The sequence below is a fragment of the Sceloporus occidentalis genome, unplaced genomic scaffold (assembly GCF_023333645.1).
Source record: "Sceloporus occidentalis isolate IW3139 unplaced genomic scaffold, rSceOcc1.0.p SCAF_8, whole genome shotgun sequence".
Lineage (NCBI taxonomy): Eukaryota > Metazoa > Chordata > Lepidosauria > Squamata > Phrynosomatidae > Sceloporus > Sceloporus occidentalis.
In genome coordinates this window covers 47,312,289-47,330,848 of record NW_028316988.1, presented here as the reverse complement: position 1 = coordinate 47,330,848, position 18,560 = coordinate 47,312,289, and the positions used below count along the sequence as shown (strand labels likewise).

The 18,560-nt window shown below is 41.1% G+C and overlaps 1 protein-coding gene across 2 annotated transcripts in view; it reads left to right on the top strand.

Moving 5' to 3' along the window:
• The window catches only part of LOC149308843 (protein POF1B-like), a 39,886-nt gene that overhangs the window by 12,396 nt on the left and 8,930 nt on the right, over nucleotides 1–18,560 (top strand). For both annotated transcript variants that reach the window (XM_089536549.1, XM_089536548.1), the window contains exons 2-11: nucleotides 4,762–4,842; nucleotides 5,497–5,583; nucleotides 7,569–7,763; nucleotides 11,673–11,803; nucleotides 12,767–12,794; nucleotides 13,520–13,594; nucleotides 14,648–14,740; nucleotides 16,190–16,303; nucleotides 16,946–17,098; nucleotides 18,248–18,358. In XM_089536549.1, coding sequence (XP_089392675.1) covers nucleotides 4,762–4,842; nucleotides 5,497–5,583; nucleotides 7,569–7,763; nucleotides 11,673–11,803; nucleotides 12,767–12,794; nucleotides 13,520–13,594; nucleotides 14,648–14,740; nucleotides 16,190–16,303; nucleotides 16,946–17,098; nucleotides 18,248–18,358 — 1,068 coding nt within the window. The remainder of the gene's footprint in view (nucleotides 1–4,761; nucleotides 4,843–5,496; nucleotides 5,584–7,568; nucleotides 7,764–11,672; nucleotides 11,804–12,766; nucleotides 12,795–13,519; nucleotides 13,595–14,647; nucleotides 14,741–16,189; nucleotides 16,304–16,945; nucleotides 17,099–18,247; nucleotides 18,359–18,560) is intronic.

Below are 18,560 nucleotides of genomic sequence, written 5' to 3'. Positions count from 1 at the left end.
GTGGCTTTGACTTTGAGGATATGATTATTTGTGGTTTTGATAAATACGTTCTCTCTAGAAATCTCTAGGTCTTCCAGAGCAACTCTGCCAGAAGTTGACCATAGAGTTGTGCTGTAGAACCTAGAAGTTCCTAGAGAAAACACTTCTCTAAGCATTTGCAGGTCCTCCAGCATGATTCTGTGATAAACATCTGGCAGATGTTGACCATAGAGTTGCACTGGAGGACAGGGAGATGCCTAGAGAGGTGTTCTCTTACATAACAAGAATAGTATTTTTTTATTTGTGGGTTTTCCACATTCACAGGAGTCCTTAACCCCTAAACTTAGCAAATGTGGAGGGACCACTGCAGATCCATTGAATGAATTGTTGAAGGATGTCAAGAGGTAGGCAAATTCCATTGATCCAGTGGATCTATTCTAACTGGGACACTAAGAGTAGGACACAGGCTCATATATACTTGGTTTACAAATGTCTGCCAGCCGTTAGACACGTGCCAGTAAAACTGAATGTGGGGCTTGGCCCTTTCTGAGATGCAACTCTTAGCCAGCTGGATTCATGTTTGACAATGTTTAAGCCCTTCTGCTTCTGAAAAAGGAACGATCAACCTAGTTAAGAGAAACTTCCCGCAGGGCTTTCAAGTACCTTATTCGTGATAGGATTTGGAAAGCCATCTTTCTAAATCTTTGAAGATTAAACTTTGATTCCACTTAAATATCTTCTTTCATTCTCCACAACCGATATGAGCTTGTGGGCAGGTAATAGACCCATTTAATATTTTTTGTAGCTTACTCCACCTAATCTGGGGAGCTTAGAAGCATGAGTTATGCATTTCCCAGGCCCCTAAGGCTACGGGGTACTGTCTGGGCAAGTTTATAAAGATCTGTTGGAGATTGTTCACCTTGAAAATAGAAGTGATACTCTTAAAAGAAAAAAGACACGAAGAAGAATGCATGCTTTTCCCCTTGGTCTGATACCATCTAGGTTTAAAATGGCTGTAGGCAACTAGTTTGGCCCATGGGGCAATCTAAAGCAGAGTGACAAAGGCCAAGGAACATGCTTTATTTCCTTCTTGCTTTTATGAATTGCTTGACACCAGGCCTGGCCCAAGACATTTTGCTGTCTGAGGCAGAGGAGGAAATGGCAACCTCCCCATTCACTCAAGACAAAGTGCATAGTACTCAAAGTTACATAGCATCCATATTACTTTGGCACAGGACTTAGAGAAATCCATTAATCCCCTGCCCCATCTCCGACAGTAAAAAATACAATAATGCTTTTCTGTGATATTACAGATTTGCTGTTTGAGGTGGCTGATCCCTCTGCCTAATAGTAGAGATGGCTCTGGTTGCCACAAGTTTGTTTAGCTGCCGTTGAAAGCCAGCTCCAGATTTTAGGGGACCTTTGGGGCAAGACCACCCTCACAGCCCCTCTTCTATCTTCATGGCTCCAACTCTTCCTTACTGCAACTGTTGTTTCAGTTTCCTGCTTCTGGTTGTTATCTTCATTGTTGGCCAAAGAGTAAGCAGTTATTGGTGTCTGCTGCTGTTCCTCTTTCCTCCAGTCACTTGTTCTCATTGGTGTAGTAGTAAATGTTGAAGTTTTAGGGCCTTGCCAGGAATCTCTATAGCAAACAACCCCACAGAAAATCCAAAAAATTCAGCAGCTGTGTGAATCGAAATAATTTTCTAGCAGTTTTTACCTCTACCAGAAATGGGTCTTTTGCAAAGCTGATGGATCTTGGTGTCTGAAATCTTAAGTGACCAAAAATATTTTGGACTGGAACAGAGACAGCTCATTGCAATTTATTGTGGCTGGGAAAATCAGTTTCCAGTCCTGCTACTCTTGGAGTTGGTTCTGAACTCAGAGGCAACAGAGGAGCCTGAATTGTGATGATGGCAAAAGACATCATAGTCCAGGGGTGGGCAACTGTGCATAGGCAGCGTTTGGGAAGGCAGCAAATGCCTTTGGCGGTCATGCTACATTGACACCCTCAGTAACCCCAGGGGCAGGGATCATTTTCTCCTGTGCCTCCAGTGGGCATAACATGTTTCAAGGTGCCTGAAGTGACATTCCATTACTTTTGATTGCCATTTTGACCAGTTTTCAACCCAATATCTTTTGCTTTGGATTTCTTTGAAAAGTTTTGGGGTGGGGGGCTGATCTGAGGGGTTAGTGGAAACAAACCCCCACATTTTCTGGTTGTTTGGGCAGCCTATGACAGTTTTCTGGCAAAAAAGCCACTCCAAAATTGCCTCCATAAATTAAAATTGGGGGCCGGGGGACTTTGGGGGTCCCAAGAGCTGCATGTGGTGCATCCTTTTGCCCCTCCCCCCCCCCCCCCATCATCTTCCCAGTTCATCAGAAAGTCTCAGGATGTCATTCTTGAGTTCCCTGGCTGCATTACAATGGAAAAGAATGGAAGACCAAGATGGTATCAGTGGTTGGGAGTAAATGGTGTAAATGGACACTGCTGTGGTTCCTTTCATCCACTCTGAAAGGAGGAGGAACCCATGCCAAACCTCGAGAGCCAAGCTATGCATGCATGTGTCCTCCACCTTTTCACAAAGCAGACATTAACCTCCAAGACATAACTGGTCTCAGGCACAATGAGAGCCTTTCCAATATGCCTTCTGCTGGAGAGACCAAGGACTGAATGAGGGATTTTCAGCATGGAAATATGTGCTCTGCCATGCCTTCTTGAAAAAGGTTTACTGCTCTCATTCTGTGTCACACACACACACACACACACACCGCTCCATTGAGATTGCTCATATTAATGCATTTCTTTTACATTAGAACTCAGGTAGATGTTTGAGTAAAGGAAGAAGCATCTGTGCATGTCTGTGTCGACAACACTCATAACTTTGAGGCTTTCTAGTTTATAATAATTAGCATTTTATTAAGTTAGGTTATTTTCTGCATGAGGTTTTGTTCTGACTCATCTGTTCTAGGAGGCAGCTTGCAGAGTTGCTCCAGGCTTTTCTCACACTGAGAAAGAGACACTCTAATTTTCAGTATGAGATCCGTTGACCTACTTTGAAATGGCAGTTATTTAATAAAAGAGTGTTTATTCTGCTGAAATAGGCCCATAACAAACAAAATCTTGTTTGATTTCAAATGATATTTTGAAGGGTGAAAAGAGCTATGGTGTGATGGATAATCAGACATAATCTGGGGAATGATCCAGCCAAGTTTAAACTCTTCCAATTTCTATTGAAACCAGTGTGGTTTATAAAGTGCTCTTCTTTGGCTCCTGGAAGCCACGATGTTCAAGATGAGACTGTCATATTTTGGCCACATCATGAGAAGGTATGACTCACTGGAAAAGACAATAATGCTAGGAAAGGTGGAGGGCAATAGAAAGAGAGATAGACCCTTCACTAGATGGGTAGAAGGTCATGGCTATGAATTTATAGGACCTGAGCAGAGAAGTGGAGGACAGGGGGACTTGGAGATGTCTCATCCACAGCATCACCATGAGTTGGGGTCAACTTGAGGATAGTTAATAGCAACATCATCTTTGGCTGTAGCATACCTTTTACTACTCAGAACTGCTACTAAGATGTACTACTTATAATCAGTCCCTTCCTATCGCTCATAATAGTTCAATAAATACATAGCTGAACTGGTCGTTCCCAATGTTGTTTCAGCGTAGTGTGCGTTCTGGTTATGGAACAACTCATGTTGGAATCTGCTTGGAATTGTGTCAGATAAAGGAATTGAACACAGAATGGGTCCTTTGGTGATCTCATTGTTAGTAGCCCAGAAAAATGTTCCTTGACAATCACAACCTTGGAACTCACTATGTATGTAATCCAGTTTTGTCAACCTTATTTTCTAGCAGTTGTTGTTGCTGTTAACTGCCCTTGAGTCAGCCCGAATTCATGGCAACATAGTGGATGACACATTTCCAAGACCCCCTGCCCTCCACTTCCGCTTAGAGTCTGTAGATTCAGGCCCATAGCCTCCCTGGTTGGATCTATCTGGCAGTCTTCCTCTCTTTCTGTTGCCTTCCTCCTTCCTTAGCAATATTGTCTTTTCTAGTGAGTCATTCATGCCTTCTCATAATATGGTCACAGTACGACAGCCTCAGTTTCGTCATCTTAGCTTCCAGGGATCGTTCAGGTTTAATCTGTTCAAGGACCCATTTGTTTGACTTTTTGATTGTACATGTATTCTCAGCACTCTTTCCCAGTACTGCATCTCAAATGAGTTTCTTTTCTTTCTGCCGGCTTCTTTCATTGTCCAGCTAGCAATCCCCACAGCAAAACATTTGTCTTAAGTGTTGAAATGGACTCCACCCAAAATTTATATGCTCAGCGCCCTCCTGTCTCAGCAGATCCCTGAATTTGCATTGGGAATGCAGTTCCTACATTCTGATGTGTCAATCAACAGATTTTTATCACTTTCTCCAGGTGGGCAATAAAAGAGTGCAAGCAATGTAGTGCAGAGTTGTTGGGTTTTTTTTTTGGTTTGTTAGTAGGATGAACTGTTTGTAAAGTGAAAACCAGTAGATGTTTTATATTGTAATCCAAAATCAACAAAATAGCGATACATTCACTGGCCAATTAAAATGCACGAAATGCATCATACAAGCTTTTGAAGCTTCACAATTCCCAATCACTTTCAGTTTAAGTAATTGTTGAATTGATGGGACTGGATTTCCAAGAAACACATGCAAATCCAGAGTGCCACCACCCTGGAATTGTTCCATTTCATTTCACTGTCATAATTACTTTTCATTTGCATTTTCCCTTCTAGGAAGTTGCATCTCCATCCTTGAAATTGGCACCTTATTCCCAGGGTACTGTCCGGAGGATTATATTGGAGAATCCTGAACAGGTAGGAAAATTGTGTTTGTGTTGTAATAACCTGTGACGATTCCTGTCCTCTACAAGGTAGAGCAAAGTTATTGGATTTGAACCGATCTTAAATCTAATTTGGTATAGGGAATTAGTAAACAGAACTTATATTTAATAAATAGGATTTTTCCCTGCTATATAAATATATCAACATTTTTCAATATCCAAATTAAGCAGCTTAATTTGAAATACTTGAGTTTAAAAAATCCAGTGATGCAAATTTAGAATGCAATCTTATGCATATTTACATGGGCAGAAAGAAGTCTGTTTTCAGTAGAAAGTAACTCCTAAATATATAGTGTCAATATTGCAACCTTAATGTTGCAATGTATATATAGTATTATAACCTTAACCTAAACTGAGAAAAGACTTTGGCTTACTATCCTAGTTTCTCAAGGCTCCAACAAACCAAGACTTGTATAGGAACCAACAGACCAAGGTTCAGCCAACACACTAAACCCTTTCTGGTTTCTATAGCTGCTTTCGTTAGTGGGAGAAGCCAGGTCTGAATGTATGTAATATGCCAAGATTAACCAGCATTCTGGTTTCCTCTTCTGTTTTAATGTGTCTTAGCGTCTGCTTTGAATCATACAAATGCCTGTTTGCAAAATGTAAGTTGCTTTTAAACTTGCAGGAGCCACTCTCTCCGCTTCTGAGAGGAGGAAATAATGTGATATACGAAAAGACAATAAGAAAATATGAGCTGCTAAATCCTGATCAGGTAAGAGGCTTTATTTCCTGTTTCTTTATGTTATTTTTAAAGGGAAAAAGTAAATTTGATAAGCGTTTTCTTATGTCTTGAGTTGAATTTTGAGAACCTAATAAGAACAGAGCTAAGTTTAGGTTCTCTGAATCCCTAAGTGCTTGTTTTTTTCCCCTTCTCTGCAATGTGCTTTCATTCTGGACACAAAGGAGCACCTGTTTCATTTGGTCACCAACACAAAAGCTTCAGTGGCGCCCTTGCAGGGAACACGGTTTGTGCAAAAGATAATACAAACCCTCCTTTTTACAGATTGAACAGATAGTATTGTCCTACATTCCCCCCTCCCTTTCCCAACTAGTAAAATGTTCTAGCCTTTTTCAAGGTCCGTTTGTGTTTGAGGAGAACATGCTGGGGATGTAGTTTAATGCCTCTTTATAAACCTGCAAGTTAAAATGGGAAGAGTAGGTAGGCAGTGTTAGACTTGAAATAGTGTAATTTTTTTCCACAGCAGCAAAGTGCCCCTGGAAATTCCCAAACATGCCTTCTTTTCAGAGGAAGCAGTCGGACGTCTGGTCACACAATAAGTGCCATGGCTCTTCCTTTCTCTAGGAAAGGATTTTCAGTTTCCAGTCTTCATGAATGGATGCTGCGATAGCCAAGCCCCATTTCAGATTTCCTGCCAACTGATGTGAAAACATAGGCTAAGAGTCTGCATCGTCAGATGTGAGTGCGACAATGGAGCTCCATCCTTGTATTTTCATCATCATCATCATCACCATCATCATCATTGACCAGAATCCTCTATAATCAGTGTAGATATTTGAAAGGATGGCTAATGTAGATAGGACCAGCTTTTCCCCAACCAGGTGGCCTCTGTGTCACTTCGATTACTAATCCCTCCATTTCCAAACAGCATAGTGGTTGGCTTGGAAAGGTTAAATTACATAATCTGTGAGAGCACTGCATCATGACCCAATTAAAGTAGATGAGTTGGAACCAGTAAGATTTTCCTAAGTGTTGACTTACTAGTCAACAGCTGATTCACTGTGTCTCCTCTAGTAGGGACTAACAATTTGATTTTGACCTTATACTTCATTTTAATTCAATTGCTTGAGCTATTTATTTGTTCATTTGACATTTACCATTACCCTGTTACAACTTCTCTGTTGATTGTCCTGTTGCTCTGTATCTTAATGTATTTTAATAAGCTGGTCCGTTTGGTAAGTGTTGATGCTGGCACTGTTTTGGGTCTTCCATGATGCTTCTGGAGGGATGTTGTGCTGGAGTGTGTCAGGGTGAGGGTGACCAAAGTGACGAAGGGTCTGGAAACCATGCCTTACGAGGAGAGACTTAGGGAGCTGGGTATGTTTAGCCTGCAGAAGAGATGGTTAAGAGGTGATATGATAGCCCTGTTTAAGTATTTAAAGGCCTGTCATGTTGTTTTCTGCTGCTCCAGAGAATAGGACACAGTGGAGCAATGGATGCAAAATACAGGAAAAGAGATTCCAGCTCAACATTAGGAGAAACTTCCTAACAGTAAGGGATGTTCGACAGTGGAACACACTTCCTCCGAGAGTGATGGAGTCTCCTTCCTTGGAGGTCTTTAAACAGAGGCTGGATGGCCATCTGTTGGGGGGTGCTTTGATTGTGAATTCCTGCATGGCAGGGGTTGGACTGGATGGCCTTTGGGATCTCTTCCAACTCTATGAGTCTAAATTATTATTATTATTATTATTATTATTATTATTATTATTATTATTGTGCTTATGAAGGAAGGTCTTGATTGAATGCAAATCTGGAAAGCCAAGATATGCATATGCATATATATATATATATATATATATATATATAAAAATAAAATATACATTGACATAGCTATTCATTTCCATAGTATAATTAGTGTGTTGTGAAGGATTTAAGCATGGCACATGGTTTGTGCAAGAATTCCACTGAATGACTCAACTCCTTTGAATGAAGAGTAAATGAATTCTATTTTCCTGCAGGAGAAGCAATACCAATATGCTCTCCAGCACACACAGTCTGACCAGTCCCAAATCATTCAACCAGTGGAACACGTCCAAGTGGGCCAGCATTGCCAGCAACCCCAGACAAACAATTGCTACGATATTGGTCCAGTCAGTGTCAATGATGTTGGAAGAGGAATTGTAAAGAAAGTCACCATCCAGCCTTGTGAACCAGTAAGCATGACTCCAGTTTTATGTTTCCACAAAGTTTGTTTATTCTCTTGCTGTTTCTCATTGTGAATGTACAGTTGTTGCACCTATTCAATAAATGTTCTGGAAGCATCTGAGACTGCAGCCTGGCTAAAGGTAAGCAGGTGGAGCTTGGGCTGAGTCTGGTTGGACCCTGAGGTTATCTCCTCTTCTTCTCTTTGTCTTGTCTTAGTGATAGTAGCAGCAGCAAAGAAGCTAGTCCGTCTGTTAAATATTGATGCTGGCAGTGTTTTAAGTCCTCCAGGATGCTTCTGGAGTGATGCTGTGTTGGGGCCCCAAAGGCATTGCAGGGGAAATAAAATGGCAGATAGCAACCCCAACAAGTTGTACAGTGAGCCTTTTGTATCCGCTGGGGTTTAATTTCAGGATTCCCTGTGGATAACAAAATCTGTGGATACTCATGTCTCATTAAATACAATGGCACAGTAAAACTGTATCTCTAAGGGAAAAAAAATCAAGGTTTGCTTTTTGGAATTTATATTTTTTGGGAATATTTTCAAGCCGTGGATGCTCGAATCCTTGCATAAAGAATCCATGGATACAAAGGGCCAATTGTACTTCAGTCTGAGAGGAGCACCAGGCCCAAGTGAGCAGAGTTGGCATTATGGGTCAACTTGGCAGTAGGGTATGCATGGACCCTCCTGAGAGCTTGGGCTGCCAGCAGCTCCCAGGTGATGCCAAGCCCTGTTACTGGCCCAGAGGACCTGGTTAGGCACTTGAATGGGACATCACTGGGAGTCTCATGTGAGAACTGGATTTAATCATTTTACTATCCTATCGCTATGGTGGATATCTCTCCAGTGGCACTTACCGTGTCTTTGGAATGGCTGTACCAGAATGCCCAGCTTCAGCATAAATTACTAATATGGATTTCTTTACACCGGGGTGGGTGACCGTGAGAGGCTGTACCCTGAAGAGTTGCACCCCCTCAAAAAAAACCTTTGTTTCTCCCCAAATGCCCTTAAGAGAATGAGTTTGTTTGATTCTGGCAACATGAAGGTAATTTTGCCAACTCCTTAGCAAGAAGAATGCCCCAATAGCCACAAATTATGAAATTATAGCTACTAAGGTGGAGCACTTGGGAGCAGAAGAAATCTAGATTCTCATTATATGAATGACATGTAGGACTTTGGAGTCTGATGCCTCAAGCTTCCAAGAGGCCAAATGCACACCGTGGGAAAAGCCAGAATTGAAATGGGTGGCTTTGCCAAGCCCTTGCATTTCGTTCTTTCGCTCTTTTTTTAGCAAGGTGGAGGGATAGGAGAGAAGAAAGGGAGTTTATTATTCTTTATTATTCATAATTAAGGGTTTTTCCCCCCTTTTTGCTCATGGCTGTCTTAAAAAATGAAGAGTTTACAGCTGACCTGGCTAGTTTTTGGAGCCCTTGAGCACTGCAGTTGTGAACCTTTATCATTGCACGTACTTGGTTCTCTCTTCTGGTTCTTCTTATCCTCAAAAAGAAATAAAGTAGTAAGGATTTTGAAGAGTCTGCGATTTCTCTCGGTTCATAATTTTGTTCATTTGTGTAGTCTTCCTCCCAGATTGGGGACAGGACTGTAGCACTTCAGGAAATGACTTTCTAAACAAGCTCTGCTGTGTAAGTCAAAATCACTGCAAGCAGAAAACCAGCACAGCAAGGAGTGTGTTAGGCTAGAGACTTTTCTCCCCAGTGTGTTCATTTTTCACTGAAGAGGAATACTTTTAATGCTTTAAGGTTCATGAATGGAGTCTAATAGTAAATTGAACTCACCTATTTGAATGACATGGCACTGGCTGGACTCCAGCTTGGAGTCACATGGGTGACTGAGATGGTGACACCTTTGTTTTATTATGGTTCAGTCTACACAAACCTTGTTTCATGCACAAAATTATTAAAGATATTGTGTATAAAATTACCTCCAGGCAATAAGATGTGTATGAAACATGCATGAATTTCATGTTTAGACTTGGATCCCGTCTCCCAAGAAGTCTCATTATGTATATGGAAATATTCTAACATCCCAAATCCTCTGAAATCCAAAACACTTCTGGTCCTAAGTATTTCAAATAAGGGAGAATCAGCCTGTAATGAGCAAATGCTATTGTATTTTCAAAAGATGCTACATTTGTTCTTTTTTACTTTATTCCAAGGTTCTGGCTGTTATCATAGCAGCTGAATATGTCAATATTTTTCTGAACATGGCTCACAATGTTTTGCTTAACTTAACTTGATATCACTAGTTTACAGCATTCTATGCCTAAGCAAAATGCTTTCTTGAGCATGTTTCTGTTTACTGACTTTTCCTCTTTGTCACTGACAAGGAGTTTAAAAACTCAAATGTGGGAGATCATTCAAAGATGGTACCCCTCATCCATAGCGCTATGGTCCATGGTACTACCTTGGTCTTCTACCATCCCATTAAGATGTAGAGATGCTCATTAACGTCAGTTGACAGTGTGCACATAGCAATGAGGACCGTTGGGAACTAGCTGTCAGAAAGACAACTTTCACTCTTCCCAGTGTCATCTTTTCAATGGAAATGGCTCACATTAATTTGGATCATTCAAATTTGTCCTTTAGCGATGTATTGAGTCAGTGGGTAAAAACTTAACTAGTGATGCATACCATAGATTTAAGACTTTACTTATCTGTATTTGCTTATCTGTTCCTTGAGGCAATGGATCCCAACTTGACAGGTCACCAGATGACGTTGGACTGCAATTCCCAGAATTCTTCACCATTGGCCAGGATGGATGGGGCTTCTGGGAGTAAAAGTTCAGCAACATCTAGAGACCTCCAGTTTGGGAACCACAGCCCAAAAGTCATAATTATCAGGGAAGAGTGAGGCCAGTGTGGTATCTATAAGTGGGCCTTTCTTTTCTTCTTGAAATAACCACAATATCCTTGATATTAGTCAGTATTTGTCAACAATGAAATTCATTATGAAATCAGTGGAAACAGTCAGAAAACAATACACAGCAATACATGCACTGCAGAGTCTTAGCAGTCAGTGTATTGTAACACTAAGAGGCCAGGGAAGGAGCAGAGTCTTCCATTGACAGTGTAGACATCGCATGCAAGACATCCTTCTAGAGTTCAGTGTGGTGCGGAGTTGATATGAGTTAGTATTTATGAACTCAGTAAAATGAACCCATTTTCCAGTGAAGATGTTTGCAAGTTTGTATGTTGTCTCAAAGCTTTTCCATAAGCCAAGTATACAAGCTGGTGAGCTTTCAGTGAATAGTTAGCTGGTTGCAAAGAGTTTGGAGTACCAAGAAAGGACCTTTTCCATGGATGCAGGGTCTATGGAATGCCCTACCCATGGCAGGCTTCTTTTCTGCCTATATTATGGTCTTTTCTCCAGCAGACGAAGATTTTGTTTTGCTCTCCCAGGCATTTTGAAAACTGTTTTTAGTGCTTTTAAGTCTTAGGATCTACTTCTGGCTTTGTTTGGGTTTAGCACTGCAGACTCTTGACTCTTTGCTGCTGGTTTTATGTTGGGTTTGATTATATGCTGTCTTCAGTTACTGTTTTGTTCTTTGTACCTTATATTTTAAATATATTGCACATCACCCAGAGAACTCTGGTAATGGCGCTGGGTACAGTCTATAAGTGAAATGAATAAATGAATCATAGTGCAGAAACAAGTTAGTTTACTGCTGCATAATGTAAAACATAGGAGCATCAAATATAGAAATGGCTCCGTCTGTAGAAACATGAAAATGAATTCATCAAGGTATTAGCCTGTGGGGAGCAAGCAATGAACACAGCATGATTAAAAAGAACAATAGCAGTGCCCCACATCAACAGTTCACATGCTGATCATTCAAAGCTGTTTATGGGGCATTATTATTGTCCTTTAAAGTGTTGTCCTTTATTATTTATTGTATTAGGTGACATGTGTTCAGGAGCAAAACGACCAGCTGGATTCCCGGTACTTTGGCGAGCTTCTTGCAGAGCTGCACCACAAGAGCAATGAACTGCACAACTGTTTACTCCAGCATGTTGAAAAACTAGGAGGAAGGTACACCTGAATGTAATACTGAGATTGTCTTGCAAAGTTTTCTGGGAGGAGAGCTTGTTGGTCAAGAATCGACGTATCCACGGGTCAATTTAAGTACTGTACTTTAATTCTAATTATAAAAAGGGAACCATCCTCTAGTGAAAGGTCAGAATATAATATGTCCCTCCTACTCTCTCATCCAGCCTTTAGTGTGAATACAAATAGTTATATCTCCTGGAATTTTGTAAGTTCTTTGGCATCGTTTTCTTTTGCTTCATCTTTTAGGACTTTTTTACATGCCGTTAGGTTTTATCCTTAACTTATCCACTGGTCATATCAAAATCCATACTTTTGGCCCCAAAACCTGCCCTTAACTTATACATGAGGTCGACTTATAGTCACGTATATACGGTATTGTACTTGTGTCGCTGTGAAAAACAACTTTGAAAGTTACAGCTATAGCACAAAAAGCATGAATGTATCCCTCAATAAGTTATAATTGTAATGTAGTGTGGATGCACTTTGGGAAAGGTTGATTTGAAGCAACCAGTTACCTCCAAGCTCTGCACAATAAGCAGAATAAGCACAGCTAGTGAATGGTTTGAGGGCTCTTGGTATATTTACCAAATAATGTGTAATTATAGTGACATGTATTTTGCCTGGTTCAGGAGTGTGGAATCCTCAGCCCGCCCAGATTTTTTGAGCAACAACTCCCACAGTCCTTTGTCCTTTGCTGGGCTGATGGGCATTGCAGTCCAAAACACCTGGGACCCATAGGTATTGAAGGCCAAAACAGGTCCCCCACCCCAGTCTAGTTGTGATTGTAAAAACAAAAATGTTCGTTGTTAGAAGGAACATCTTACATATAGCTACATGACCCAAGACGGAATCAGAGAAATGCTAACCATATGGATCTGATGAATGATTATTCATTGGGCTTGAAAATGTTCTATGCTAATGTTACTTTATATGATTATTTTACAGGACATATGAAATTGACTTGCTCAGTCAAGTAAGTCCTCCAAATGTTTCCGTTGTCTCTGGTCCATGGTCTAAATATCCTGGCCTCTGGTCAGCTGCTTTGTGATTAAAATCTCAAACATAGCAAAGAAACAACCATTTTGCCATGCTTAAGCTAAAAGACTTTCCACTGGAAGGATGTTAATTAATTTGATGAGTCGGCTTATTCTGTATCCTAAACATTTAATATTAAACATTCTGATTTTTTTCAAATTAAGTTCCCACTCCTAAGATGTGACTTTATTATTATTATTATTATTATTATTATTATTTTGCTTCTCCCACATTATTGTTAATGTCGGTGTGGCATGAATAGTTTGCTATGCATTGATTGCCATTTCTGAAAGCACATTTTTGCAAAACTGTGTCACAGCAGAATGTGACCACAATAGCAATTGCTATTAAAACTCAGCCAATGCTTTGGTGGCTGTCTATGTTGTAGGAGGTTGATAGAGTGCCTTCCTGCACCATAGAGTAGCCTCCGAGGGTCTCCTTCCCTTCTGGTTGGGAAGGCAGAAGAAAGGCAAAGATAATGGGGTTTTGTGGGACGATGGTAAACTCCACAGATACAACAGGGCCATGCTGAATATCACTGTCCAAAGGATGTGGGCTACGTATACTATTATGTATCAGTTCCCATTCTCTTAACTGGTAAGACCATTTATAAACGTACAGGATAAGAACTGATATGTATTCTCTTTCCTTTTAAAAATCCAGGCAGAAGATATTGAGAGTTTGATCCCCAAAGGGGTTTCAGAATCAACCAAGCAGCAGATCCGTTACCTGCTGGAGGTATGTCTGTGTAACGAACAACCTTTCTATTGTGGCAGGCGCTTGGGACTTATCCCACTGCTTCCACCTGTGTTTTGTATTGTGAGTAGCGTGGTATTAACTCAAGTCCAGGCGTGTCCTTCTTGGATCAAACAAATAAAACTTTATTTACAAGAAGGTTTAACAGTGTTGGTTTTAATATGATATGTTATGTAATTGTTACTTTCTACTTTGTTATAGTTACCATTGGTTTTATAAATCTTTAGCTAAATCACCAGTTTCTTATAACTAAGGTTCACTCAATCCTTCTATTAAGTTCCTCTCTTAAACTTAGACCTAACTGTCACCAAAGCTAACACTATCCCGCAGGATATCACACTCCAGCCACTCTCTTTCCTAGAGTCCTGGAAGTATAACGGTAGGGGGCCCTTTCCCACTCAGACTCTACCCCTAACCGTCCTTCTCTATATCTCTGGAACCCTCGCTCTCAGGATCCCAAGCTCCAACTGACTATTTCCTCAGGAACTCATGGAACCCAGTCCTTTCTTGGACTCAACTGTTCCATCAACTGTCAACTTTCCAACTGTCAAAACCAACGGACACATGGAATGTGCAAAAGTCCCAGCCCACATTCTATTAGCTGGACCTCAGCTGCACCACCACAGTCTGTTGGTGACAAATCCACAAAAATGGAGGGAATTGGGGTGCTTGGTTTTCCCGAAAGTAAAAAGGTGTCATTTTTGTCCCCTTTACATTTGCTTTATTTTCGCGTTATTTCTGTTTTGCAGAAACGTCATGTTAAAAAGCCTCCCACATTTGCGGGTTTTTTCTACTTTAAATCTTCTTTAAATCCCGTTTCTGAGTGGGACTCCTCTAATGTCATACTTTGACAAGTCACACGCTCTCAGCCTCAGATTAAGCAAGGGCAAACCCCTCTGAATAAATACTGCCAAGAAAGCTGCATAATAGGCTTGTCTTAGGGTTACTGTAAGTCAGAAATGACTCAAAGGCACAGAACAACAACCACCACTGAAAGGATTATGAAATAAATGTACTTTCCATTTTATTTCTTAGATGAGAGTAACAGCTGATAAGTCGATGAGGCTTGTGCTTGCTACATTCAACAACCTTCGAGAGGAACTGGTCCATCTTCAGGATGACTTAGGGGTAGGTAACTGTGTCCATCCCTTGTTCTCCATGAATGCTTAAAGCTATTTCAGGTACTCAAATGGAACTCTTCACATTTTCCCATGTTGAATGGCAAGGCCATAGTGGTACCAGTATTTAAAACTCTCCTTGATTCCAAAATATCTTTTCTATGAGGTGTGTACCTGAGAAACACAACCCTTCATGCAATAAGAGAAATGGCCTCAACATTTAAATTAGCATGCGTTTTACTTAGACAGCCAGTATGGTGCATTGGTTTGGATGTTGGGCTATGACTGGAGACCAGTGTTCGATTCTCTGCTTGGCCATGAAACCCACTGGGTGACCCTGGCCAAGTCACAGGCTCTCAGCCTCAGGGAAAGGCAATGGCAAACCTCCTCTGAACAAATCTTGCGAAGAAAACCCCATCATAGGTTTGCCTTAGGATTGTCATAAGTAAAGAACAACTTGAAGGCATATAACAACAACGTTTTACTTAGATGGCTTTTTGGTTTTTCTGAAGCACAGTGTAGAAGGAGTAGTGGGAATCTCCTTTGAAGGTTTTATAGCCATGTTTTAGGAGTGCCTGAATACATAGCATTTAATGGTCTGAGGGTCTTGTGTTTGTCCGCTCAGCTATGTAAACCCACTGGGTGACCCTTGGCAACTCTCTCAGCCCCAGAGGATGGCAATGGCAAAACCCCTCTGAAGACACTTGCCAAGGTCCCTGTGATAGATTCGCCTTAGGGTCATCATAAGTCAGAAATGATTTGAAGGCACACAACATCAGCAGCTGTGTAGGGCAGAAGGTTGGACAAGATACTGTCTTACCCAGCTTTGTGATTCTGCAATACTCCTTCCCATAAAGAAGGAAAGTTCCTCGGGAAAAAACATGAAGAGAACCAGAAATGGTCCATACTGCTATAGTGCAAAAAGAGTTTCAGATTTTCCCAGTCCTGTACACAATCTGCTTGGATCAATATGTGGCTTGGAAATGGCTGCTGATGAAACACTGGGTTGTACTCTATTTCTTCTAATTTCATGTACATTTACTGGTTTTTGTTTTGGAAAGTTTGGCTCCACTGTCCATTTAGTAGCTGAGATGTTTACTGTGAACTCACTTCTCTGGGGAACAAACACACATTTCTGAAATAGCTTTTGTAATGTCTGCTGTTGCAATTAATATAAGACAGACTCACAAGCTGATAAGACTCCAAAGGCAGCAGAGGCAAGATTTATTTCTTCACTAACATTGTGGACAAGGTCTGGCAAATGCAAGATCCTCAGTCCATTAAATACTCTCTGTGTGTATGTGCCTTCAGGTCCCCTGTTGACCCCTTGGCCACCCAAAATACACCCTTTTCCCTCTGATTAGAATTTTGCATTCCCTGTGTCTATCATTGCAACATATGTACATATGAATATGAAATAGTGTTAACCCCCTCCCCTCCCAATCTTTTGGCTTTGCAGAGACTAGAAATGGACAAGTCATTGCTTGAGAAAGATCTGGCTTTTAAAGAATCTCAAGTAAAAGAATATGAAACACTTTTGGCATCTGTGCGAGAGAATAATCGCCAACAACAGGTAAAGCTCTTTGAATGAAACAGCAACTCATTAATTAACTATCCTCAGCTAAGAATAATCCTGGTGCACGAAGTTTTGTATATTACTGCTAAACATTTGAGGAATCTCTGAATTAAGGAACTGTATGGGTGGGCAGATGCTGATCCTGTTTGCCATACTTTTGGGGAAAGATGCCAAGGTTGCCTTTACAATATGGCAGTTGCAACAGAGCTCTGAAGGTGAGTTTGTACATTTGGCAAAACCAAGGAATGAAACTTTCCCCAGGTTGTATTGTTTTTGTGAAGGTTGTCTGTTTGAATGGGTGATTTGTAGCCTTGGGGCTAAAATCTGATCAGTTCAGATCTGGCAAGAGCACCTCTAGGAGCCACTCGGATAGTGTGTCAAGAGGAAGGACAGAGAAAACTAAGTTGCCCCCCCCATGACCATTACACAACCCACAGTTGATTGCTCCAAAGGGTATATAGCTCTTGATAGAAAAAGGTTGCCCTGATCCTCAGGAAAGAACCATTACTCATGCACATAATATTTGGATTTCAATTCATTATTACAGTCTAGAGATCCAGCAATGATCCATAAATCAGCAAAATCAAATGGAATGCTTAGTTGTCTAAACTTGCTTGCTTTTTCATTGTGTGTTCACAGCAAGCCCTTAGAGAATATACTTTGAAATGCCGTTCCCTAGAAGAGCAGCTTCTGTCTATCCGGCACAATGACGGAGAGCGGGAGTTCCGGCTGAAGGACCTTGAGTACAACAAACGGACTTTGGAGCAAGAAATCCAGAATCTGAAACTCCAGGTAAAGGCAGGCTGGCTTATTACTGTTGGGTTTGACATTCTGAAAGCTGGGCTGCAAAGTCAGGGTGGAAGGAGGTTTGTGCAAAAACAAATTTAAGAGCAGGATAGTTCCAGGGTCCTACCCTATTACACAACACTCTTATCTATCCACTAGCTAGTCTGTAGTCCATCTGTTGCTGGAGTGCTCTTCTCATGGGCAGTCAACAAAGTCTACTGTATTCAATGAGGCACGTAATAGTTTAATGTTGGACTATGACTCTGGAAATCAGGGTTTGATTCCCTGCTCAATCATAAAAAAATCATTTAAAAAACCCACTGGGTGACTATGGGCAAATCACATACTCTCAACCTCAGAGGACGGCAATGTCAAACCCCCTTTGAAGAAACTTGCCAAGAAAACCCTATGATAGGTTTTGACCTGGAGGCACCCAAACAAAAATGAATTGGAGGCACACAACAACAGCACCACTTTCCCCATTAATGCATGTGTGATAGGTTCCTTCCGAAGCAGTTTCGATATTTAAGCAGTCACATGGTGCAAGCGGACTTGATTTGGTTCGTAATAATGGTGGCACCATTTTACTTATGCTTTACAGAAACAATTTACTGAAAGGCATGCTGGTCTGATGTGATTAATGTAAGGCAGGGGTAGGCAACCCTTTTGAGACGGGGGCCGGGTTGCTGTCCCTCAGACAACTGGGGGGCCGAAGCAAAAAAAAAAAAAAAAAAATTAAATAAATAAATAAGCTGGGACAAATGTAGGACAAAATTTTCAAATGGAGGGCACTTTTTAAATAAAAAAGTGAAGACACGTGAAAAAATTTGCTGATTTTTAAAAAAATGTTAAGATAAATGCATGTTTCTGAGGCTTCTATAGACAATTGCCCCAAATGGCCCCTCGCGTGAGATACCAAAGGCCCCGGCGGCAATCGGCAGCAGGACCGGGCTGGGGCTGGTCCCAAGGCCTCGCCGGGCCGCATCTGGCCCGCGAGCCGCAGGTTGCCTACCCCTGATGTAAGGCAACATACGGTGGTTTTAAGAATAGAGGGTTCCCATGTTGGTGAATGTGATGCTGGTTTATGGATCTTTAGAGGCATTTCTATTTCAAAAGTTGAAACTGAAAAACCGCAACCCTTTTCCACCGGCACAGGCTTCTTCTAATCCTTTGGGTCAGACCACCACCGATGAACTCTCCAGCCGCTATGTGGAGATGATCAACCAACTCAGAGAGGATAAAGACAGAGAGATACGCAATCTGAGGGTATGTTGTTATATGTTCTTTCAGATATACTTGGTGGGGAAGGAAGAGTCCATAGCAAATGTCTCTAGTGCATTTGCCCATCGGGGCCAAAATGGATATCACTTTGGGAAATCTATGACTGAATCTCTTTCTTATATATAATACAGTACGGTACAATGTGACAGACAATACAAAATAAGTATCAGTTAATAGTAGCAATTAG